The sequence below is a fragment of the Lepidochelys kempii genome, chromosome 8 (assembly GCF_965140285.1).
Source record: "Lepidochelys kempii isolate rLepKem1 chromosome 8, rLepKem1.hap1, whole genome shotgun sequence".
In the NCBI taxonomy this organism is placed as follows: domain Eukaryota; kingdom Metazoa; phylum Chordata; order Testudines; family Cheloniidae; genus Lepidochelys; species Lepidochelys kempii.
In genome coordinates this window covers 64,788,409-64,813,284 of record NC_136387.1, presented here as the reverse complement: position 1 = coordinate 64,813,284, position 24,876 = coordinate 64,788,409, and the positions used below count along the sequence as shown (strand labels likewise).

At 48.5% G+C, this 24,876-nt stretch overlaps 1 protein-coding gene across 8 annotated transcripts in view; it reads right to left on the bottom strand.

Annotated features, from left to right (window-relative positions):
- The window catches only part of PTPRC (protein tyrosine phosphatase receptor type C), a 155,083-nt gene that overhangs the window by 101,899 nt on the left and 28,308 nt on the right, over positions 1-24,876 (bottom strand). For 5 of the 8 annotated variants that reach the window (XM_073356764.2, XM_073356763.1, XM_073356768.1 and 2 more), the window contains exon 3: positions 12,173-12,271. The exons of the other annotated variants lie outside the window; for them this stretch is intronic. In XM_073356764.2, the coding sequence (XP_073212865.1) occupies positions 12,173-12,271 (99 nt within the window). The remainder of the gene's footprint in view (positions 1-12,172; positions 12,272-24,876) is intronic. 8 annotated transcript variants of the gene reach the window in all.

Below are 24,876 nucleotides of genomic sequence, written 5' to 3'. Positions count from 1 at the left end.
GTCATCCTCTCCCTGGGTGACCGGGGTCAAACCTAGGGCCTCGATCTCCTCATACATGGAGGAGAGGTCGTCTTCTGCCACCCCGGGGGGTCTCCCCTCTGGCGCCCGCTTCGACGGTCGCTTCGGGGTTCGCGGGGGGTTCGGGTGATATTTGGACAGAGGGGGCTTCCTCAGGGGTCTCGGAGGGGAGGGTCTCACGTGGAGGGGAGATCCTACCTTCCAGTACTATTTTGTCTCCCCCCCACAACCCCGACACCGGCAGATGGATCTCACTCATGGGCATAGCAGAAGGCTCAGTATCAGTGCCTCCCTTCCTGGTCTTCCGGGGGGCCTCCACATCGGATGGGTGCAGCGGAGCTCAAGCCTTCCGCTTGCCTCGCTTCCCCTGGACTAGGGTCCAGCCCTCCATAGCATTGTCTGGGGGCTGGTTAGCAGGGGTCATGTCGGGGGGCAGAGGCGATGGTTCAGGAGTTTTGGGGGGGTAACGGTGAGGCAGCATGGGAGGGGGGTTCTTGGGGCGGGCCCTCTCCTATGCCTGGTAATATCTTTGCTGCACCCTCCTCCATAGGCTCTGCCAGACTGTTAACAGCAAAGGCGGGGCTCCCTCGCTTGGCATTGTATGGGAGGTGTCTCCTGGGCCCGGGCGGGAGCAGCGGTGGATCGAGCAGGAGGAGAGGTGGTTTCAGGTGCCGGGTGGTCAGGGGCGTCATCAACGACGGAGCCGATGTCCTGCCAGGACTCGGGAGTCTTGGGTGCCCCTCCCCACCGGGCCAAGGGGCAGTCTCTTCGGACATGCCCCGCTGATCGGCAAAGGTAGCACTGGGCCTCTCCCGTAGAGTAGTAGACCCGATAGCGGGCTCCCTGGTAGGGGACTAGGAAGGACCCCTCGAGCGCCTCTCCGTCACGTGCCACCGGCAGCGGTAGAAGCTGCACTTGCCAGCAGAACGAGAGGACATGACGGAGGGTGGGGTCCTTGCAGCCCAACAGGAGAGGGCTGATAACAGAGACGGGTTTCCCCAGGGTGGAGAGAGCGGGTAACAGGGCGGCATTGGGTAGAAAAGGAGGGATGGAGGTCAGGACTAGGTGGACGCCCAGGTCCTCTAGCGGCTCCAGGGGAACGAACACTCCCCCCACCAGGGAGCCAACACGCCAGGCCCTTCTCCACCGCCTCCTGGGCGGCAGCCTCCGATGCTAAGAAAAAGACGACCTTCCCGTACATTTTGGAGGCTGCCACAATAGTCGTGGGTCCTACTACCCTTGCCAACATCTGCACGTATGTCTCCACGTGGGGCGAGGCGGGCACCAGGAGGCAACGGATGCCGTGCTTCCTGGTCATGGTGGGAAAGGGGCCCCGGCCGCTACTGATGGTAGCGGAGGCGGTGGGTGGGCAAGATGATGAGGCGGCAGGCGGCGGGGGCTGCCACTGCCCTGGCATATGCCCTGGGGGCTGGGGGAGGGACGCTCGCAGAGCTGGTGGAGGAAACAGCGGGGAGGGACGCCATGGTCGATGACGAGGCCACAGCGGTGGGGGCAGCCCCTGCCATGGAGGGCCTGGTGGTTGTAGCAGCGCCCTTTCCCTTCTTCACAGCTTGGCCTTTCCGGCTAACTGAGGGGGCTCACCTAGAATCTGGGGGGGCGGTGGGCGTAGCAGAGGCAGTAGTCGCCCCGGTGCCTCCTGCTGCTGATGCCCCAGCGGGAGCAATGGCAGGTGTTTTGGCAGCAGTGGTTGGGGGGAGGCTTGGGGGTTGGGCAGGGGGGTAGATGGGGGAGGGGCAGCTGAGGTTGTTAGAGGGACCTCACCCCTCTCATTCCCCGCCATCGTGAGCAGGGAGAGACGGGGAGACACCAGAAGGAGGAGGGGGGAGGGGGTAGCAGATTAACCACTTCTCCCTGCAGGCGGGGGGGGGAGGCAAATGGGTCGGACTGGACAGGGGGAGGAAACAGAAGTTGGGGTCAGGGAGTAGGGGCAAACTGTGGGGTGGACAGTCGGGGGGCGGGACGAGGTGGACCCATGCGCGTTTGTCCAAAGAGTCTCGTTTGGTCGGCTGTCGTTTCCGGTCCGGATGGTGGAACCAGGGCAAGCAGCTGAATCCAGAGGTAGATGGCAAGTTGCCAGCAGGAACGGACAGCGGGGGTGCCATGACGGTTGTAGTAGTGTGGGGGGGGCACTGATGGATCAGGGGGCAGCTCCATGCCACACCCCCTGTGCCCCTACAAACACAGTTAAGACACAGTCAAACTCCCCCCACATGAGAGTACAGTTCAAAAATTACTCAGTCTTACGGCCCCCTCCACGATGATTTGCAGCTTCCCTGGGCGTTTTTTTCTGTCGGCTATCTTTCCTTCTGGTTTTGTAGCGAGGCTTTCAGCAGGCCAGGAATGTCGGAGAGATAAGAAGATTCCTCTCGGCCATAAACATACAGCAAAATGGTTGGGTCTGGGGGCTTCCATTCCCCTCCTCCGGGGAGCGGGTCAGCAGTCCTCTCCCCCCCTCCGGAGGTTTCAGCTGGAGCAGTAGCAGCATCCAAGGGCAGTCACGGGGGGGCTGGCAGCTAGCTGGCAGCCGACCAGCACTCGAATGGCAGCAAAGAAAAACAGCAAAAAAAAACACAAAACGAAGAAAAGCGTCTGGCCCGGTTGGGGGGGGGGAAGCTGAGACAGGGGCAAAAAGTAAGAAAAGCCCAGGCCAGGGGGCTTTAGGAGAGAATAGAAAGCAGATAGCTGAGCAGCAAGCGAAGGAGGTCCCTTTTCCCTGGGTAAGGGAGCAGGGAAGGTTTTTTTTTAAAAACAGAAAAGAAATTTTTTGTAACACTTACAAGAATTACCAAAGAAAACAAAACAAACTATGCAACAAAACAACGCAAACAGAAGGTATAACACAGCAGCTTTCAGGAGGGAGAAGTGTTCAGGCTAGCCTGGGCCCAGAGCGGGGGGTCTTCCTCGACGCTCGTGGTCTTCCACCCCCTCGAGTTACCTAGTTCCGCGCCCAATGTCACCGATCATCCCTTTCCTGAGAGTGCCCGGCAAGATGGGCACAGCTGCGGGGTGGGCGGTTTAGAGGTGGGGAGGGGTAGACACCCATGTATTATAGGACCCCTCCTAGATGACAGTAATGATGGTATCCGCAGCGGCAACGGCTGGGGCTGGAATCTCTCTCTCTTCCCCACAATTACAGGGTCAGACAGAGGGAACCGGACGGGGTCACCAAGCAGAGAACCCCGGACAGCGCCCACCGCTCCTCGAAGGCGTCAAGGGAGTCGGTGGATGCCGCCCAGAGGAACTCCGCTCAGATACGTGAATGTACTGAGGATCGAAAAAAGGCCCTACAATCGCAGGACATTTCATGGGCCAACCTCCTCTCTCTGGTTTTATAAATAGCTGTTTTAGCCAAGGCTAGGAGGAGGTTGACCAGGAGATCCCGCAATTTTGTGGGGCCACGGATGGGAAGTGTGAGGGGAGAAATGAAGATAAAAAGGTGAGGGGAGAAATGAAGCTAGAAGCGCAATAAAATATTTGTGAGGAGCCAGAAAAGGGGCTGCAATCTGGCACACTCTAAATATACGTGCGCCAGGGTTTCCCTCACATTACAAAAAGGGCAAGTATCCGGGATGGGGGTAAAACGTGTCAGAAACACACCTGTGCTCACAGCTCCGTGAATGAGCCGCCAACTGATGTCCCCGACGGGCCTCGGGACCACGGTGGAATACAGGCTGGCCCATTGAGGTTGCTCACCCTCCAAAGGTGGCAGGAGGTCCTGCCACTTTGTATCGGGGTGGGACACCAGGGTGTGGGCGTGAAGGGTGTGAAGCGTGAGTGTGTATAAATATTTCCGTGGTGCAATTTGAAAACTGACCGGCTACAGTTCATGCAGCCGGCTTGCAGTGAAAGGGTGAGGGGTTTGTTGGGATCGGCAGGGTAGGGGCCCAATGGAAAGGTCCAGTGGGCCTGGGGTAGAGGATGGGCGGGGTGCGCCCTCACGCAAGGCTCGGTTGACATAAGCCCGAGCAGCGGGTCAAGGCGGCCTTCACCTCCTGAAGTACGTGCCGGGAGGTACGAGGGCTGGAGAGCCCCATGCGCCGAGCGAGCGTCAGGGGATCCAGCCAGTCTCTCCGGTCGTAGTCCAGGAGGTCTCCGACCCTCGTGACTTCCGCCAGGACCAAACTCTGGCGCACCGAGCGGGACTCCGCCACCTGCACACGGAGTTGGGGATTGTGTAGCAGGGGCTCCATGAGGAGATCTGCTCCCACGGTGGCCACCACAGACCTGGTAGTTAGAAACAGTTTCCAGGTCCGGAGGAGGTCCTGGTAGAAGACCGGCAGCCCGGAGAGGTCTCGCGGAAAACCTCTCGGACAAAGATAAAAGAGCTGCCGGTTGTATCGGAGCCCTTGGAAGCGGCGCAGGAAGGTGTGCGCCAGTATGCTCCACACCGAACTACTTGCACTATAAAAGAGCCTCTGCAGGGCCTGGAGGCGGAAAACGCAGACCTGAGTGTACAGACACTTCAGGCCCTGCCCTCCTTCCTTCACGGGTAAATGAAGAACTCCAACAGGGCCCAGTGCATTCCTGACCAAAAGAACTCTAGAATCAATCTCTGGAGGTGGGTCAGGAAACCCGGGGCCGGGGCGTTGAGCCTGTGCCAGAGTGTGGACAGGACTAGTTGGTTAAGCACCAGTGCTCTCCCTCGGAGGGAGAGACATCGGAGTAGCCTCGTCCATTTCCGGATCCGCTCTATCACCCCGCCTTCTAAAATTTGCCAGTTCTCCGGTGGGGAAGGGTGCGTGGCAGAAAGGTAAACGCCGAGATAGAGCAGTGGACCCGCACTCCACCGGATGGTCTGAAGCGCAGGTGGGAGGGAGCTTACCTGCTGCCAGTCCCCCACCGCCAAGCCAGAGCTCTTGACCCAGTGGACTCGGGTGGAGGAGGCTGCCGAATAGATGGCCTGGCATGCCTCCACTCGCGCCAAGTCACCCGGGTCCTGGACCACAAGGAGTACGTCATCGGCGTACGCCGACAGGACCAGCTGCAGCTCCGGCTCCCGCAGCACCAACCCTGTCTTCCTCCTGCGGAGGAGACAGAGGAAAGGCTCAATCGCCAGAGCGTACAACTGGCCCGAGAGGGGGCACCCCTGCCGCACTCCTCACCCAAAGCTGACCGGGTCAGTCAGGGTCCAGTTGAGCCTAACCAAACACTCCACGGAGGCATACAGCACCCGGAGAAAACTCACAAACTGAGGTCCAAATCCAAATGCCTGCACAGTGCTCAGGAGGTACACATGGTCTACTCTATCGAACGCCTTCTCCTGATCAAGAGACAGGAGGGCGAACGACAGACCATCTCTCCGCCCGAGTTCCAAAAGGTCTCGGACTAGAAAGAGGTTGTCAAAAATGCTGCAACCCGGGACAGTATAGGACTGGTCTGGGTGGATCACGTCCGCCATCGCGGACCCTAGCCGCAGCGAGATTGCTTTCGCTACGATTTTGTAATCCGTGCTAAGGAGTGAGACGGGACGCCAGTTTCGTAAATCGCGGAGGTCCCCCTTCTTCGGCAGCAAGGCGAGCACCGCTCACCTGCACGACAGAGGGAGGACCCCGCTCTGCAAGGACTCAGCCCAGACGGTGACTAGGTCTGGGCCGAGGATGTCCCAGAGCGCGCGGTAAAACTCCACGGTCAACCCGTCCATGCCCGGAGATTTATTGGTGGGCATGCGACGGAGGGCTTCCGAGAACTCGGCCAGGGTGAGAGGCAGCTCTAGTCGGTCTCGGTCGCCCACGCTGAGCGTAGGGAGTTCCTCCCAGAGCACCCTGCAAGCACCAGGATCGGTCAGATCCAGGGAGAAAAGGCTTGTGTAGAAGTCACAGGCCCTCCCACACATCTCCTCCGGATCCGTGAGGGGGGGGTGCCGTCTTCTGCAAGAAGGCAGGTGACGTGTTTCTTGGCCCCCCTCATTTTCTCCAGGGCATAGAAGAAGCGGGAGCCGCGGTCCATCTCCCGAAGGAGGCGGATGCGGGACCGAACGAAGGCACCTCGGGGCGGTGGTCCTCGAGGGCCCGGAGCTCCTCCCACTTCTCCCGGCATGCTCCGCAGAGGGACGGGTCCTCGGGGTTGGCGGCCAGGCGCCTCTCCATCTCTAAGACCTCCTTTTCCAACTGCTCTATCGCCGCATTTCTCTGTCGGCTGGTGCCCCGAGTGTAATCACAGCAGAAGAGCTTGGCGCGCACCTTCCCAAGATCCCACCATCGCCGCACCGAGAGAAAGGCACGCCACTGCTCTCGCCAGGCCAGCCAAAACTCCCGGAAGGACGTCACGAAGCTCTCGTCCTCCAACAGGCTGTTGTTAAAGTGCCAATAGGCCAGCCCCGTCTCTCTGCATGGAGGGAGACCGTTATGGTGACTAAATGATGGTCGGAGAATGGGGCCAGCCGAATGGCGGAGGAGTGGGCCTGTGGAAGATGGAAACGGGATAAGTAAATACGGTCCAACCGAGAGTGGTGTGACCGATGGGCCTCCACCCGGACAAAAGTGAACATGGAATTGTCATCTGTGTGATGGTTATGCCAGACGTCCACTAGGGAGTGATGTTCAACTATTCCTCGGAGAATATTCGCGGCGGCCGAGCTCGGCTCGGCCCCCTGAGCGGTCCTGTTCCTCGAGGGTGGTGTTAAAGTCCCCTCCCAGGACCAGGCACTCGTGCGAATCTAGGGTGCCGAGAAAGTTGGACACCCGCTGATAGAATTGTGGCTGCTTTGAGCTCGTTTGCAGGGGAACAGATGTTAACAAGATTGACCACGAGCCCCTCTAAAAGGACTCGAAGGTGCAGCAGGTGGCCCGGCACGGCCTCAGTGACCCCTAGCACCTCGGGCTGTAGGTTGGGGGAGAACAGGGTCGCCACTCCAGCTTGCCAAGTCGTGAAATGGCTAAAGTATACCCCGTCTCCGCACTCCAGCCGCCACCTGTCCTCGGCAGTCGGGTCCGTATGGGTGTCCTGCAGGAAAACTACAGAGTACCCCCCTTCCCGAAGGTAAGAGAGCACCTGGGACCTGCGGAGAGCCATCCTACAGCCCCTGGTATTCAGGGTTGCAATAATAAGAGGCGTCATGTGGAGGGCTGTGGGGGTGGGGGTTTCTTGTTGGTGGGGGTTTTCGTGGCCCCCGGTGGGTTGCACAGCAACCCGTGACCCATCCCGTGGATGAGTAGATCGTTTCAGAAGCCGCGGGCCCGCTCGTAGGCCGCAGCACCGCGCTTTCCTTGCCCCCTGCCCTCCTGTATAAGGGCCCTTGTGGCCTGGAGGATTTGGTCAAAGTCCTCCCATAGCTGAAGAGCCAGCTGTACCCTATTGCGGGTGCCACGGGTGTGTTCTAGGAACTTCCATAGTGCATGCCGCAGCTCATGGGGCGGTGGGGTTACGATTTCCGGGGTATTCCCTGGTGGGGCTCTTAATGCAGCCTCGTGGTCCGCTAAGGCGGGTAGACAGGGTGCGGACCACCGACGGGGCGTCTGACAGGCTGGGGTTATTAAATCCATTTCACGCCTTGGGGTGGAAGGGGATGGCAGGGAAAAAATTGCAACTCCTAATGGGTCGCGACTAGAAAGTGCAAAGACTGCTCCCTGGGGGGAATCTGCAAAAGGCGGGAAAGAAATAACCCCAGGGGTGGCATTAGCATTGCAGGAGGAGGGGAATTGGGCAGGGACAGGGGTGGGGGCGGGGGCAGAGGTAAGGCTCTGAACTTCATGAGGCGAGCAGCTAAAAGGAGGTGCCTCCTGAGCAGAGTCGAGGGGAGGGGTAAGGGAGGGGGCTCCCAGTGACACTAGGCGCTGGCTCCGTGGTGGTCTTGGCGGCCACGGCATCAGGTGGTGGACCACCTTCTGCGGTGCGCTTGCCCGGGAAGGCAATTAGCGGGAGGGAGCATGGGGAAAGGAGGGCTAGGGTGAGGCTACCCAGATTGAGGCCAACCGGCAGTAGATCATCTTCTCCCTGCGTGACCGGGGTCAAGTCTAGGGCCTCAATCTCCGCATACACAGAAGAGAGGCAAACTCCTGCTACCCCGGGGGCCTCTCCTCTAGGGCTCGCCTCAACAGTCGCCTCGGGGTTCGCGGGGGGTTCGGGTGGTATCCGGGCAGAAGTGGCATCCTCAGGGGTCTCAGAGGGGAGGGTCTCCCGTGGAGGGGGGATTCTGCCCTCCAATGCCAGTCTGTCTTCCCCTCCCGACACCAGCGGATGGATCTCACTCGTGGCCGTAGTGGAAGGCTCAGTATCAGTGTCTTCCGGGGGGCTTCCGCGTCGGATGGATGCAGCGGAGCTCGAGCCTTCCGCTTGCCTTGCTTCCCCTGGACTAGGGTCCAGCCCACCATAGCGTCATCTGGGGGTTGGTTAGCAGGGGTCGTCTCGGGGGGCGGAGGCGATGATTCAGGGGTTCAGGGGGGGGTAGCGGTGAGGCAGCATGAGGGGCGGGGGGTTCTCCTTGGGGCGGGCCCTCTCCTATACCCGGTAATATCTTTGCCACACCCTCCTCCATAGGCTCTACCAGATTGGTAATAGCAAGGGTGGGACTCTCTTGCTCACCCGGGCGTTGTAGAGAAGGTATCTCTTGGGCCCGGATGGGAGCAGCGATGGGTCGGGTAGGAGGAGGGTTGGTTTCAGGTGCCGGGCAGCCAGGGGCGTCGGCAATGACGGGGCCGATGTCCTGCCGGGTCTCAGGGGTCTTGGGTGCCCCTCCCCCCCCCCGGGCCAAAGGGCAGTCTCTGTGGACATGCCCTGCTGAGCAGCAGAGGTAGCACCGGGCCTCTCCGGTGGAGTAAAAGACCCGATAACGGGCTCCCTGGTAGGGGACTGGGAAGGACCCCTCGAGTGCCTCTCCGTCACGCGCCCCTGCCGGCGGTAGAAGCTGCACTTGCCGGCGGAATGAAAGGGCGTGACGGAGGGTGGGGTCCTTGCAGCCCAACGGGAGAGGGCTGATGACAGAGACAAGTTTCCTCAGGGTGGAGAGAGCGGGTAACAGGGCAACATTGGGTAAAAAGGGAGGAACGGAGGTGAGGACGAGACGAACGCCCAGGTCTTCTAGCGGCTCTAGGGGGATAAACACCCCCCTCACCGCCAGGCCCCTCTCCACCGCCTCCTGGGCGGCAGCCTCTGAAGCTAAGAAAAAAACGACCTTCCCATACATTTTGGAGGCCGCCACAATAGCCGTGGGTCCTACCACCTTCGCCAATGCCTGCACGTATGTCTCCACGTGGGGCGAGGCGGGCACCAGGAGGCAACGGACACTGTGCCTCCTGGTCAAGGTGGGGAAGGGGCCCCGGTCGCTGGTGTTGGTAGCAGGGGCAGTGGGTGGGCGAGATGACGAGGCGGCAGGCAGGGGAGAGCCTGCCATCGCCCGGGCATACGTCCTGGGGGCCGGGGGAGGGACGCTCGCAGAGCTGGTGGAGGGACCAGCAGGGGGGGACGCTGCGGTCGATGACGGGGCCACAGCGGTGGGGGCAGCCCCTGCCATGGAGGGCCTGGTGGTTTTAGCAGGGCCCTTTCCTTTCTTCCCGCCCTGACCTTTTCGGCCAGCTGGGGGGGGGGGGGTTCCTAGAATCTGGGGGGTCAGTGGATGTAGCAGTGGCAGTAATCGCCCCGGTGCCTCCTGCTGCTGGTGCCCCAGCGGGGGCGGTGGCAGGTATTTTGACAGTGGTGGTGGTGGGGGGGTCAGGGGTTGGGTGGGGAGGAGGTGGGTGAGGAAAAACTGATATTGGTAAAGGGGCCTCGCCCCTTTCATTCCCCGCCATTGTGAGCATGGAGAGACGGGGAGAAACCGGAAGGAGGAGGGGGGAGAGGGAAGCAGATTAACCGCTCCTCCCTGCTGGGCTGCAGGCGGGGGGTGGTGGTACCAAATGGGTTGGACTGGGAGGGGGGAATAACAAAAATCGGGGTCCGGTGATAGGGGCAAGCTGTGGGATAAGCAGTCCGGGGGTGGGGGGGTGTGGACCATGCACGTTTGTCCAAAGAGTCTCGTTTGGTCGGCTGTTATGTCCGGTCCGGAAGGCAAAGTTCAAAGCAAACAGCTGGATCCGAAGGTAGATGGCAGATTGCCAGCAGGGATGGACGGCGGGGGGGCCGTGACAGTTGTAGTAATGGTGGGGGGGTGGGCACCGATGGATCGGGGGGCAGCTCCGTGCCACACCCCCTGTGCCGCCGCAAACACAATTAAACCACAGTCAAAACTCCCCCCCACGAATATAATTCAAAAAATTACTCAGTCTTACGGCCCCCTTCACGATGATTTGTAGCTTCCCTGGGTTATGTCTCCTGTCTTCTGAAATCTTCTTCTCCAACTGTGTTGGCTGTGTGCCAAGGCTTTCGGCAGGCTGAGAATGTTGTAAAGATAAGACAGGAATTCCGAGCTAACAACAAAACGGCTGGGTCTGGGGGCTTCCACTCCCCCCTCCGGATAGCAAAATCGGCAATCTTCCCCCCCTCCTCTGGGGGTTTCAGCTGAGGCAAATAGCTGCGCCCGGGAGCAGGTGTAGTGGGGGGGTGCTGGCGGCAAATTGGCAGCTGACCAGCACTCAACGGACAAAACGAAACAAAAAAGCGTCTGGCCCGGTCGGGGGGGAGAACTAAGGCAGGCTCAAAAAGTAAGAAAAATCCAGGCCAGGGGGCTTTAGAAAAGAATAGAAAGCAGATAGCTGGGGAGCAAGCGAGGGACATCCCGTTTCCTAACAGGGAAGGTTCCAGAACAATCAGGAACCTTCTAGAGATAATTAAGACAGACAGGCTGATTAGAACACCTGCAGCCAATCAAGAAGCTGCTGGAATCAATTAAGGCAGGCTAATCAGGGCACCTGCGTTTAAAAAGGAGCTCACTTCAGTTTGTGGTGCGCATGTGAGGAGCTGGGAGCAAGAGGCTGAGAGTGAGAATGTGGACTGTTGGAGGACTGAGGAGTACAAGCGTTATCAGACACCAGGAGGAAGGTCCTGTGGTGAGGATAAAGAAGGTGTCGGGAGGAGGCCATGGGGAAGTAGCCCAGGGAGTTGTAGCTGTCGCACAGCTGTTCCAGGAGGCACTCTAGACAGCTGCATTCCACAGGCCCCTGGGCTGGAACCCGGCATAGAGGGCAGGCCTCGGTCCCCCCCAAACCTCCCAACTCCTGGTCAGACACAGGAGGAGTTAACCTGGACTGTGGGTTCACCAAAACGGCCAAACTGAGGGCTGCCGTGAAGCTCCAAGGTGAGCAAATCTGCCAATAAGCGCAAGACCCACCAAGGTAGAGGAGGAACTTTGTCACAATATATACAAAGAAGGCTTCCCTCAGCTGTGGGCCTCAGATATAGTTCAAATATATGATGCTGAGCCCAATCCCTTTGAGCACCTCTGTGGGTTCCCTTCACCATATCACACCCCCATATTGGTATTTTTGGTAAACAGCCAACAATTAAATATTCCCAGTTCACTGTTAGGAAATGTAGCTTTAGAAGCATCAGGACTATGGGTCAGATTTTACAATATGGCTGCCTAAATTGCACCTGCACCTGCACATGCTCATGCTCTTATGCATGCAAAATGGATACTTATGCATGCACTTACCTGTCATGCACGCACAAATTCTATGGATACAATTAGTAATCAGTGCCTGCATTTGAGAATGTGGCCCTGTGTTTCTAAAAAAGAAATTACATTAAACTGGCTATTAGCCAGGATGGGCAGGGATGAAAAACCATCCTCTGAAGTGTCCCTAGCCTCTGTTTGCCAGAAGCTGGGAATGGGTGACTGAGGATGGATCACTTGATGATTACCTGTTCTGTTCGTTCCTTCTGGAGCACCTGGCATTGGCCACTGTCGGAAGACAGGATATTGGGCTAGATGGACCTTTGGTCTGACCCAGTATGGCCATTCTTATGTTCTTGTGTTTTAAGCTTTAAGAGTCTGATTCTCATTTACCTAAAGCCTCTTTGTATTTTGCTCAGGCAGCATCAAGAGGTCTTAATGTAAATGAGAATCAGATTCTAAATATACCAAGGATATACAAATACAAATATTTTAAAATATTTTCCTAATTTAATTATTTAATGTACTATTCATTTGAGGTAAGCGAACAACTGTAAAGGATTGTTGTAACATCTGTGTGGTGGAGCTGGACGTTAGTTCAGAGAAAACAATCTGAAAACAAAACTGTGCTCCGTGTTTCACTTTTACCTTCATTGTTGCCTGCAGGTAAGCGTGACGTGGAGCGTGCAGGTAGAGGTGATGTGCTTGTGGGCATTGGAGAATTTACAGTTTCTGTTCTTCCTTTTCCTGTTGCATGATGGGGAAAATATTATTAATTGAATAGTGTACATAGTAGAAAAGTACAATTTAAATAGAAAAAAAAATGTCAGCTGCCATTAGTTTTCCAGCTAGGACCATATTTCTTATTACAGCATTGATTACAGTGGGATAACTTCACGATGCTCTCTCATATTATATATACGCAACAAGAAGGCAGAGGTGTTTAATGCCTATTTTGCTTCAGTCTTCACTACAAAAGGCAAATTGTGACCAAATACTTAACACAATTAATATTTACAACAAGGGAAATGGCAAGCAAGCCAAAATAGGGAAAGAACAGGATAAAGAATATTTAGATAAGTTAAATGTATTCAACTCAGCAAGGGTCTGATGAAATTCTCCCTCGGGTACCTCAGGAACCAGCTGAAGCAATCTTGAAATTGGTAGTGATTATCTTTGAGAATTCATGAGGATGGGTGACATCCCAGAAGACTGGAGAAGGGCAAACATAGTACCTATGTTTAAAAAGTGGGTGTGGAGAGAAGACCTGGGGAATTATAGACTAGTCAGCCTAATTTTGATATCTGGAAAGATACTGGAACAATCAATTTGTGAGCACCTAGAGATAATAGCATTATAGGTAATAGACAACATGGGTTTGTCAAGAACAAATTATGCCTAACCAACCTAATTTCCTGCTTTTACAGGGTTACTGGACAAGGGCATGGGTAGAAGCTGTAGAGGGGATATATCTTGATTTTAGTAAGGCTTTTGACACTGTCCCATGACATTCTCATAAGCAAACTAGGGAAATGAGATCTAGGTGAAATTACTCTAAAATGGGCGCACAACTCGTTGAAAGACTGTACTCAAAGAGTAAATATCAATGGTTCACTGTCAAACTGGGGGACATATCTAATGGGGTTCCCTAGGGGTCTCTCCTGTGTTCAGTACTATTCAACATTTTCATTAATGACTTGGATAACGGAATGGAGAGTATGCTTATAAAATGTGTGGATGACACTAAGCTGGAGGGAGTTGCAAGTACTTTGAAGGACAGAATTAGAATTTGAAATGACCTTGAAAAATTAGAGAATTGGTCTGAATTCAACAAGATGAGATTTAATAAAGACAAGTGCAAAGTACTACACTTAGGAAAAATCAAATACACAGCTAGACAATGGCTAGGCAGTAGTACTGCTGAGAAGGCTCTAGGGACTATAGTGGATAACAAATTGTACATGAATCAACAATGTGATGTAGGAAAAATAACTAATATTCTAGGGAGTATTAACAGGAGTGTAACATGTAAGACACAGGAGGTAATTGTCCCACTCTACTTGGCAGTGGTGAGTCCCAATTGGAGCACTATGTCCAGTTTGGGGCGCCACACTCTAGAAAAGGTGTGGAAAACTGGAGAGAGACCAGAAGAGAGCTACAAAAAATGTTAAAAGTTTAGAAAACCTGATCTATAAGGAAAGGTTAAAAACCTGGCCATGTTTTATCTTGAGGAAAGAAGACTGAGGGGGAACCTGCCTCAGTGCAGGGGGCTGGACTAAATGACCTCTTGAGCACCCATAATGTTTTCCGATTTCACTGGAGCTGTGGTCCCTCAGCAGCTCTGAAAGTCAAGTTCCATATTTACATGCCTAAATTTACATGCCTAAATTCACATATATATCTTCCAAGAAGGTATTCAGTCTTGCTCTGAAGATCTCAAGAGATGGAGACTCCACCACTTCCCTTGGTAGTTTGTTCCAATGACTAGTCACCATCACTGTTAAGAAATTGTGCTTGCTTTCTAATTTGAATTTGTCTGGCTTCAGCTTCCAGCCATTGGGTCTTAGTCTTTCTCTGCTAGATTAAAGAGCCATTTAGTACCCAGTAATTTCTCCCTGTGAAGATATCTCTACACTGTACTCAAGTCTCCTCCCAATCTTCTTTTTGACAAGAGAAACTGATTAAGTTCTTTAAGTCTCTCACTGGAAGGCATTTTTTTCCAGTCCTCAAACCTTTCATGTGTCTCTTTTATACACCTTTCCAAATTTTTCAACATCCTTTTTAAAACGCAGACACCAAAACTGGAACCAGTATTGTAGGACAGGTTTCATCAGTGGATACAGTGCCTTATACAGATGACTATAGGTGCCCTTAGGCCTTTAAATGTCCTAAGAGCCTTGAATTCAGTAAAATTAGTATTATGAGGGAGGGAGACAGAAATAAATGACCCTGGCTGTCTGAGCAAGTCAGGTAACAGCAGCATGAGCACACTTTGGAGAAGAACAGTAATAACCAAAATGCCACTTAAGGCTCAGTCCTTCACATCTGAAGGCTTTATTATCTCCCCTTACACATACAGGCTCACTGAATTGTATTCATCACTGCACCTCTCATTCATTATTGTTCTGTCCCAAGAGACACTCAAGAAGCTCCCACTCTCAACAGAAGTCCTGAGACATTGATGAGCCCTGATGCCTTGTAGCATCTCCGGTTCTATTATAGGATGCCATACTTTTGGCAAACAGCAAGACTCCACATATTCAATATTTCTCTGCTGGCAGCTCTTTCCCTTTCTCAGCTAGTACTTCTTCATTACATCTCCACTCTTAATTTGCTGGCTGCATTCTGTGTTTCTCCACTAGCACCTCACTGCTTATTATCTCTTCTTTACTTTACCTTCTCCAGGTGATGCTTCATAACTATGGTGTCTGTACCTCTTTGAATACAGACTCCTTCAACCCTTTAAAACAAAGTTTGGGGCTCAACCATCACAACTTAAACAGAAGACAAGGATAACATAAGGGATACACATGCTTTCGACGTGCTGACATGCCAGGGTCAAAAGTGGTCTCTAGTCTCCAGCACTGAAGCTCACCATAGGCAGACCTTCAGGGACTCCAAAGGATTTCTCCTCATCGACCTGACAAGCAACATCATAATAGTTCAGCTGCTCAAAAGATGCTACAAGTTCCATAATCCATCTGGGCAGTTTAAAAAAAACCCCAAAATGTAGCCACCAAGTTTAAATAAGGCACCCCAGGAAATTGCTCAGTTGCTGAGTAACCAAAAGCCTGATGGAACTTTGAAAAAGCTCACTCACATTAAAAAAATGAGATAGAAAGAAACCAGAGTTGAAATCCTGACTCCAGCGAAGTCAACGATAAAAACTCCCATCAACTTCACTGGGGCCAGGATTTCTCCCAAGGTCTCTTTTTACTAACATTTGTGAAAAGCCAATAATTCAGTGTATTAGAGCAGATGTATTAGCTAGAACTGAAATAAAACTGGTACAAAGATAATGCTGAAACAGCCATCCTAGTACTAACGTGTATGAGTAGGGTTTTCTAGTGGGTTCATTCCTGTTATCCACCATACAGCACCACCATAGATACTCCAAAACCACCTACACTTCTCACTGCTATCAAGGCAGTAACGGTTGAACCTCACCAAGCTCAGAGATTGGGTACAGACACGTATCCAAAAGTATGGATGCTCATCTGAATGATCCAAATCTCTTGAGCATGCATACCTACTGAGTATGGATAGGCACCTACTTTATTAACATTTGTATACATGCAAATACATAAACAAAATTGGAAATCTTATAAGACAGCAAATCTGGGCCTGCAGATTGGCCATGAACCCTTCACTTAGAATATGCCTTTAAATGTTTTAAATTAAATATTTGAGCTCTGTGGTTTGGTCACCTAAGTTTCATAGTATTTTTTTGCTTTCAACTAGATTACTTACACTTCATAAACTCCTCCCAAATCCAATTTTGTTTCAATGCATTAATTTGGTCTTGGCTTGAGCCCAAAATTCACATTCTTTGAACTTTCATAGTAAAGGTAAAACTTCATTTGAATGCATGTTTGCAGAAACTAAATAAGGAATTGCAGACCAGGTCAAAGTGAAATTTTATTTAGAAGGTACTGAAGTGCTCACAATGCTTCTTCTCTCTATTCATCCATCGCTAGTGTAAATATGATGAAGATATGGTCAGACACTCTAAGGTGTATTGCTTCAAGAGAGGTATAATCTGTTGGTCTGAGCACAAGATGGAAGCAAAAATCACTGAGTTCTAATCCTCGCTGTGACACTGGCTTCTTTTGTGACTTGGGCAGATCCCTTAACCTTTCTATGCCTCTGAAAAATGTGGAATAAATGGTACTAACTTAACTACCATGCAGAGATGTTTGAAGGATTCATTAATTGTTTGTAAATCTCTTTGATGATGACTACTGCTAAGTATTATTATTAAACAGCTTTACTACAGATGATGGTAACTGCTATCTTTCATTTTCTTGTATTGTTCTCTGAACAGATTTTTGTGGCAATTTTATGACAAACATTCTGTATGCCTTATTTTTTTTAATTTAATTTATTATAGTAGCAGAATAAGATGCAGTTAGTACTAACTCAGTAGGTGGCACCATAACACTAAAAAACTCTCAAACGTTGTGCAGATGGATCCCCTATTATAATCCTGTTGTGAGATACCAGACAAATAGAATAGCTCCTTTTAAAAAGATGAAAATGGAGATCACAGGGCACTTGATCTTCAAAAAACCACATTACTCCAATACCAATACATGTATTGTTACCATGAATTTACTTTTCCCAATGTGGCCCACTACAATTCAAAATATTTCAGAGAGTGTATTAGCAAAATGACTCGAAGTCACAACTTTCTGCCCCGGTCATATCAATCAACGAGCATGTTTCTAAAATTCGTAGATGGAATGAAACTCAAGGATATCTCCAAAGCTCTACATGTAAGTTGTTCTGAATACAAAAGGTACAGTATGTTGTAAGAAAGTCTGACAATCACTGAGACATTAAGGGATAGGCAACCCAGTCTGGATGAAATAGGAAGCATCCCAAACCTTTACTGAAATCTCAGACTTAATCAAACCTTAAATAATGTTTGAGACGATGTGGAAGTTATTGACTCATACATATAGCTCCTGGAAGGGGAGGAAAATGTAAGGTATGCGAAGAGTTTCCTCTAACTAAGACATGTATAGACCTTCCTGCCTTGGCTCACCTGATAGACTGGTCCAGATTATATCCTTATTAACCATGAAGGTCCAGATTATATCCTTATTCAGGTAATTTGCAGAAAGCACATTCACAGCAAGTCCAGCCAATGGATGGAAGACTTTGCTCATTGTGTTAGTTCACCCCAACGTCTGGCCACTAGTTGGTGGACACAGCTGCTCCTTGGAAAAGGCTTTAAACGGGGAAGGCAGACTCCCAAAGTTATAAACCCAGAACACCTGAGCTGACAATCCTTTCCTTTGGAAGTTGTTAAACACCCAGGCCCAGAGAGGGAAAAGCAGGACTACTATATTTTAAAGAGACCATTTAAATGTTAAGCAAGATGAGCAAATTCAAGCACTGCTATGAAGAAACTAGGCTAAAAAAAGTCAAGGGTTTGAAATCCCTGGAACTTTAGGATACACTAGGCTGCATTCAGAAACAGTAACAGCAGCTTTTTTCTTGCAACCACAACTATGGCCCTGCTATACGGTGCAATGGTCACTCAAAGAACCCACTTATAATCCTGCCCCTGCTGCCCATTCAGAAAACCCAAGGTAAAAATTCTTTGCGTCAGACTAATTTGATAGCTGTAACACATCATTTGAGGACACTTCAGACAAAAAAGCTTGAAAAGATTCAGAGTAACATGTTTAGGGATTAATCTTGCCCAACACAAGTGTGGTGTATTATGTGTATGTGCAAGAGAAATCTAACAAGCAGGACAGAGATGCAATTCTGCATCAAAAACTGAAACCAGTGCCGCTTAGCGATCAGATTACTCTGAGCACTTAAGTCCATGTCTCATAAAACATATGCATTCTCTATCCCCTTTCTTACTTTACAGGCACACAAGTGGATTGAGATTTACTATGGCTCTATGCAAAGGACTGTGCCTAGTGCTCGAGGTTACTGGCACCCAGGATTATCCCCTCGGTACATACTGACGCTGAATTGCAACAACTTTGCATTCCCTGCTGCACACAAGCACAAGGAGCCAATGAAGTTGGGCCCCCTAACACCAATGGCATATTTGGCTTTTAATTGCTTTAATTCAGTTTCTTGAGTCGTGAAGTCAAAGTAATTGGGCTATGCCCCTGATTCTTGGGTGTGGGGAGAGGGAAGGGGAAGTTATCCTTCCCTACAGGCTTTGGAGCCCCTCAGTCTAAAGGCTGCAGTAGCACTGGCCGATGGTGTGACTTCCCCCTCCACAGGGGAAAATGGTCAGTGATTCTGCATAGTTGAAAATCCCCACCTCTGCCCTTCCCAAGCACCCCTCAAATCTCCAATACATTGTAACCCAGGAGCCCCCACTGAGAAGAGCTGTGGAGTGAGTTGGGGGTGCAGAAGATAGGCTGCATTAGTTCTTCAGGGTCAGAGCCTTCCACATCCACAGAGGAAGCAGCAGGATGTGACCTACTTGAAAGAGTGAGTGAAGCTCTTTGTGTGGGTCTTCTAGAAAACAGAATAGATCTGGACATTAGTCAGCTCAGCTGCACACCAACAGCGAATTGCTACTCAGAGAGGAACAACTGGTGGGAGGGAGAGGGTGAGTAAGGCAAGAAGGCTTAGAAACTGCTTCTAGCAAGCGTCTTTTGAATTATTTTTAAAAGTCGAAGTGGAATGAGATGTAATTTACACCCACTTTAAGGCCCCTTTACAATGCCAGCCTGGTGTAAAGAGCCTTAGTGTAAGTGAGAATGAGGCCCTGAGACTTTACGGTTTCTTTGTGAAGGAAGTTAAGAGATTGGTGCTACTTTACAAATAAGCCTGTATAAACACTGGCCTTGATCCTGTAAACACTTAAATGTGAGTAACTTTATATGGTGAAAAACCCCATCAAACTCAATAAAACTAATTACGTATGTAAAATTACTTGCGTGAAAAAGCGTTTGCGGGTTCAGATTTTATTCTTTAACATGAACTGTTTTGAGAAATATTTTCCATTTTGTTCCAAGCCATTCTGTGCCCAGACCTGTTGCCAATTGCTGATGGAAATCAGTATAGATCCATTCAAGTCAATGGAACAACGCCAGTTTACACCAGCTGAGAATTAGAGCTGACATACATTCTGACATTTCAGTATTTGTTTTCATCCCAAATTGGGACAAAAAGCAGAAATTTTTAAAATCCTGGAAAGGAAATTCTGAAAAATGTTTCGTTTTGACATTTTCGATTGAAGCAAAATATTTTGACATTCCAAAATTGACATGTTTCATGTTGGTTTATTAACTGTCCAAAACCACTTTGTTTCAAATCAGTTCAATATTAAACTGCATTTACCCATAGTGGTGCATTACCTTATGGGAGCTGTATATCAGGAGCCTGATGCTGGCATTCACCTCTGTGAACCAAAGGTATGATCTTCCAGTCTGAGCACAACTTAGCTGGACTACATCTCCCCTAATGCACCCAATGTCATATGACTCACATGAGGCACTGCACAGCTTGGACCCACACTGCACTATGGGAGATGTAGTCCTCCAGGGAGCCTGGCCCGTGGGAGATAATGAGGACGCAAATTACATGTCTCATCTGGCAATATCACACAAAGGAAATGTTAAACTAAAGTTCTGTTGAACAGATCCAAATTGAAACCTTTCAAGTCAGTTCAAAATATGAATGTTCTGATTTGGTTGATTTGTTTGAGCCAACCAAAAATGAAATATTTCACTTAGATTTTCCAGAAGGAAAATCAACATTTTCTGGCAAGAATCAACATTTTTCAAGAGAAAACTTCAATCTTGAAGAAACTACATTTTCTGACAGAAAACCATTTGACTGGAAAATTCCCAATCAGCTCTCCTGTGAATCTTCCCCCAAACCCTTAAAAAAATACAAAAAATAAATGCAGCAATCCAAATTTAAGTTTTGCCACACACATAATTATTCTAAACTAAAAACAAAGCTTTGCTAGAATCATAATTACTTAAGAATCCCACCTATTATCAGATATACAGGAAAAACAAGTCTGTCCATTGTATTACACATTAAACTTAATGTCAGCCATCATCTTCACAGGCTTAGAGCAAGTATAATAGACTGCTTGTATAACTACAGCTAACAACGCCTTTGCTGCTCTGTGGTTTCTCTCATTCTGTTTACTTCTCTTTTTCTTCTTCAGAACCCTACTAAAAAGGAAGAGGGTGCAGTGTACTGTGGTTTAGAGCTTAAGCTCATCCAAATGGTGAAACTGGGTTACTATAGCACCCGCATGCTCAAGTAATCAGCCCTATCTTGGTGCTAAACCACATCTTCTCTAGAGCAGTCATGTAGTTTCCTGATTAACTTCTTTTCACCAAATTTGCATTTCTAATTATTTTTAGTTGTACAGGCCCACTTATATGATAGAAAGCAGGGTTTCCAACATGAAGATACTGGTAATCTTTGGAAATACAATGAAGTGTGCCTTTCAGGGAGTATTTGTGAACACATGAAATATGCCTGCAAGAGGAGAGCAGATCTAATTCTGGCTTTATATTTATTACAACTGCAAAATGCTGGGTTTTGTCCACAGTCAAAGATCCTCTGTATGTGAGGAATGTAATAAAAAAGAATGAAAATACTTAGCTTGCAAGACCATATATGTATAGGCTGCCGTATGAAACAATTACAGTGGTATTTATTGACACTGTGATGTTTACTTGGCAATTCTGTGTTGAGTCAAAAGAAAGACTACATCTTTGTTTGCTTTTTCCTTTTGAATATTTCCAGTATTCATGAAAGTGAGAAGCTGAGAGCTATACTTAAGTAGATACAATGTTAAACATTTGTTTTGCAAGTCTCACCACCCAGCTTTAGCAATGAATCTTCTGGCACTGCTATATTTTTGATCTTCCTTTCCAGAATCAACTATGAGCAGACTAGCATTTGTACCAAGATGATGGTTTTGTGGACAGAACCACCAGAGACACTGGATTGAAACTGCTAAATGCCTATTGCTTGTGACCAATGGAGAAAATGGGGGGAAATAATTACTAGGCCACCCTCCCGCACAGTATTTTCACTGCTGCTTCTCCCAGCACCATTGGGGTGGGGATTGAACAGGTGAAGGAGAGAGCACAGCCCTGAAGAAGGTTGGAAGGGATGGGAGGCTGCAACGAACACTGCCTTGTAATGGATCAGAATTAGAGTCAGAAGTGGTGCTCATCATGTCAGAACATCCCATAGGAATTGTGGGGTGTTTGGGTCTCAGATTTCTTTTCTAACTATATTCCACTGAGTTCCATTACAATTCTAGTGCTGCCTGTAACCTGGAAAATATTGGGGGAAACTATTTCTGCCTGGAAACCACATTCCAGTAATGCTGGGTACAACTGGTGTACATTTTTTGCACAAAATGTTTCTTTTTCTTTTTTTAAAAAAAGGCCATTTTCCAATTATTTTATTTTTATCTTTTTGGAAAAATTATAAACATAAACATGTAACACTTTCCCCAAACTTTTCTGTGATATTTTTAATTTTTTATCAAAAATGTTTTCAGTCATCAACTTTTTTTGTGTACCGAATATTGCAGGAAATTTTCCCAAAGACAGAAAATGGGTCTATTTTCCTGCAAAACAGAAACACCTTTGAAATGTTTCACAAAATTGTTTTTTTCAAACAGGTCTACTGCTGAGCCATGAACAATTTAATAGTGAAAGCAGTTACAATACTTTAGCCACTTGGGACCTGATCCAAAGCCTACTGAACTCAAAGAGCATCCTTTACCTTTAGGATATATCCTTGAAGTTAATGTAAGGACTTCAGGAACTGGCCCTTAAAAGGATGTGATCACCTTGAAATCCAGTCAATTTTAAAAATGAATTAAAAGCAATTTCAGGAATTACACTTCTCCTGAGTTACTCTTCCAATTATTGAATCAATACACTCACATTACCCTATTTTTTAAAAAATTCTCCCCTGTTGCTATGTGAAAGACCCAAACAAACAAAAGGGGAAACTCACAAACTGGTCCTAATAGGTCAGGTAGAGAGAGAGATACAGACGAGATAAAGGATCTGATTTTCAGATGTGCTCACACCCACAACCCTCATTGACTTCAGCTGAAGTTGGGAAGACTCATCTCTTCTTAAAATCAGGCCCCATGTGTAGTAAAATGCACAAAGAGAACATGCAGGAAAAAAGGGAGAGAAAATAATGTTTTCTCTAATCTCTAACATTCACTGTAATATTAGGTGCTATTTGTAACAAGAGTAGGTAAAAAGTTACAAATGCAAGTGTGACTTTTAAGAAGATGGTGTTCTTTTCAAAGTTTACTTAGTTTTTATTACAGTAGTGCTTAGAGACCCCAACTGAGATGAAAGACCCTTTGTGCTAGGTGCTGTACAAACATAAAAAGCTTACAGTCTCAATAGACAAGATGGACAAAGGGTTGGAGAAAGGAAGTATTGTCCCAATTTTATAGCTGTGAAATTGAGGCAGAGAGAGACAAGCTTGAGAATGACTTGCCCAAGGCTACACAAGAAGTCTGTGGTGTAGACAGAATGTAGATCTACCAAGTCCCAGTCCAATACCTTAACCACAAGTTCATCCTTTCCCTACCAGTACGATACAGCCTAAGGGATAAATCACTTTCCTCTTCTATTTGTTTGGGAATGTTTTTAGTTTTGTTTTGTATGAAGATATAAACTTCCTTGCAGTTACCCTTAAAAGTGCTCATACTAAAATTTCTGGGTACTGGATTTTTTTTGTTGTTGCCTGTATATTTTTTGTGTGCTTTTTAAATGAAGCCATAATAGAGAGAGTGTAAATAAACCTAGTATTTGTCCGAAATATTAAACTTTCCACATTGCAGCACTTCCTCCAGACAGCTATACAAACTGTTAAGTACATTTAACGAGCAAATTAGTAGGCAATGATACAAAGATAGATGCTGTAAATCTTCCAATAAATAATGGGTAAAGTTACAGCAGTACAGTACAATTTAATCTGAGTCTTTTCTAAAATCACAGTGCATCACAACGTGCTTTTTATTTAATTGTGTAAGTAAACATATGTGTGTGTGTGTGTGCTGTGTACTGTAGGTGGAGGTTTAAAACTGCTTTCAATCAATAGAGATTATTGCTATGGACCAGATCCTGATCTGGAGTATTTCAGCGAAGCTCCATTGACTTCAAAGGACTACAGTGTACTGATTTAAACCAGCTAAGGATCTGGCCCTAAATGTATCTACTGTAAAATTGCAGCTTCTAACTTACACCTTATTGACTTCAATAGATTGGACAGGATTTCAGTGCAAAATTTGACTCCATGGGGTCTTTTGAAGTGAATGGGGCTGGATGGTGTAAATCAGCACAAAATATCTCCACATATTTAGACAAGAGACTCACTTAATAGAGATGAAGATGCTAGGTACCTCAGCTGGAGTAATAATTTGAGAGTTGCAATGATACTTCACGTAGGGTGACCAGACAAGTGTGAAAAACTAGGACTCTTTTTGGGGGTTGAAGATGGGGGGGCATAGTTGCCTATATAAGACAAAGTCCCTAATATGGGAACATCTGGTCACTCTAACTTTACTACTGATGGAGAAATCCTCAAATTAGGGCCTGATTCTGCCCCACTGAAGTCAATGGGAGTTTTGCCATTGACTTTAATGGGAACAATATCAGGACCTTACAGAAGATAACTTGAATTTTATCTGAATCAAGCAAGAATCAAACTGTACCTGACCGCTTAGATGATAAGGTGGATCTGTATAATTCCTCTAAGGCTGTGCATTTCAAGCTTGGGGCTGAAAAAATGGGGCCAAATATAGCAATCTTGTTTCAGAATGGAGTAATCTGTATGCCATTGCTCTACATCTGTAATGTGCAGTATTGTTTTTATTATACTGCTACTCTGCCTGCTGTAGCCCTCAGAGGGCTTTGAAGAATCCTTAACAACAATGGAAGTATCTGAACCAGAATAAAGATACAATTCCATCAAACCCTCCAAAAGAACTTTATTTTCCAGTGAACTGTCACTTGTGATTCTACAACTTCTTGCTCCGAGCTTCATGGAGCCTTCAGCAGTTGTTGTGCTTTCTGAATCTGAGTCCCATCCCTCACATCGCTAAAAACCTGCGCTCTAAACTGCATTGCTAGTCTCATTCATCTTCCATGACCCAGATTCCTCCCAACAGTAAGAAAAGAGCAAACCAGCACTGGCTGAGAGATCCAGTATCTGTTTCCTAAAAGGTAGAGGAGAGCTTTAAAAGAAATCCATCCAGCTGGGCAGAAAAATCTTAACATCATTTCAACTTCATGCCTGATGCTTGCATATGCCATTTGGTAGGCTGGTCAATTGTAAAATTGGCTGAATACAATTAATCAAGTACATTGATTAATTTTTGTGGCTATTCATCAAATAATTTGTTTGACAAATATTATTCAGTGAGCTTTAGGAGTGGTTAAATAATGCAAAAAATTATTTGACGAGTAAATTATTCAATTAGTCTTACTAATATTTGGAGGTGTTTGAATATTTTACAAAAGATATCTTTTCTGGTGTCCTACCAGCTGTAGCTCACTAGATAAACTAATGCAGACGTACAACTATTCTTGCAAAATAAAGGCTTGTCAACTATTAAAAAAAACCAAAAATCTTCT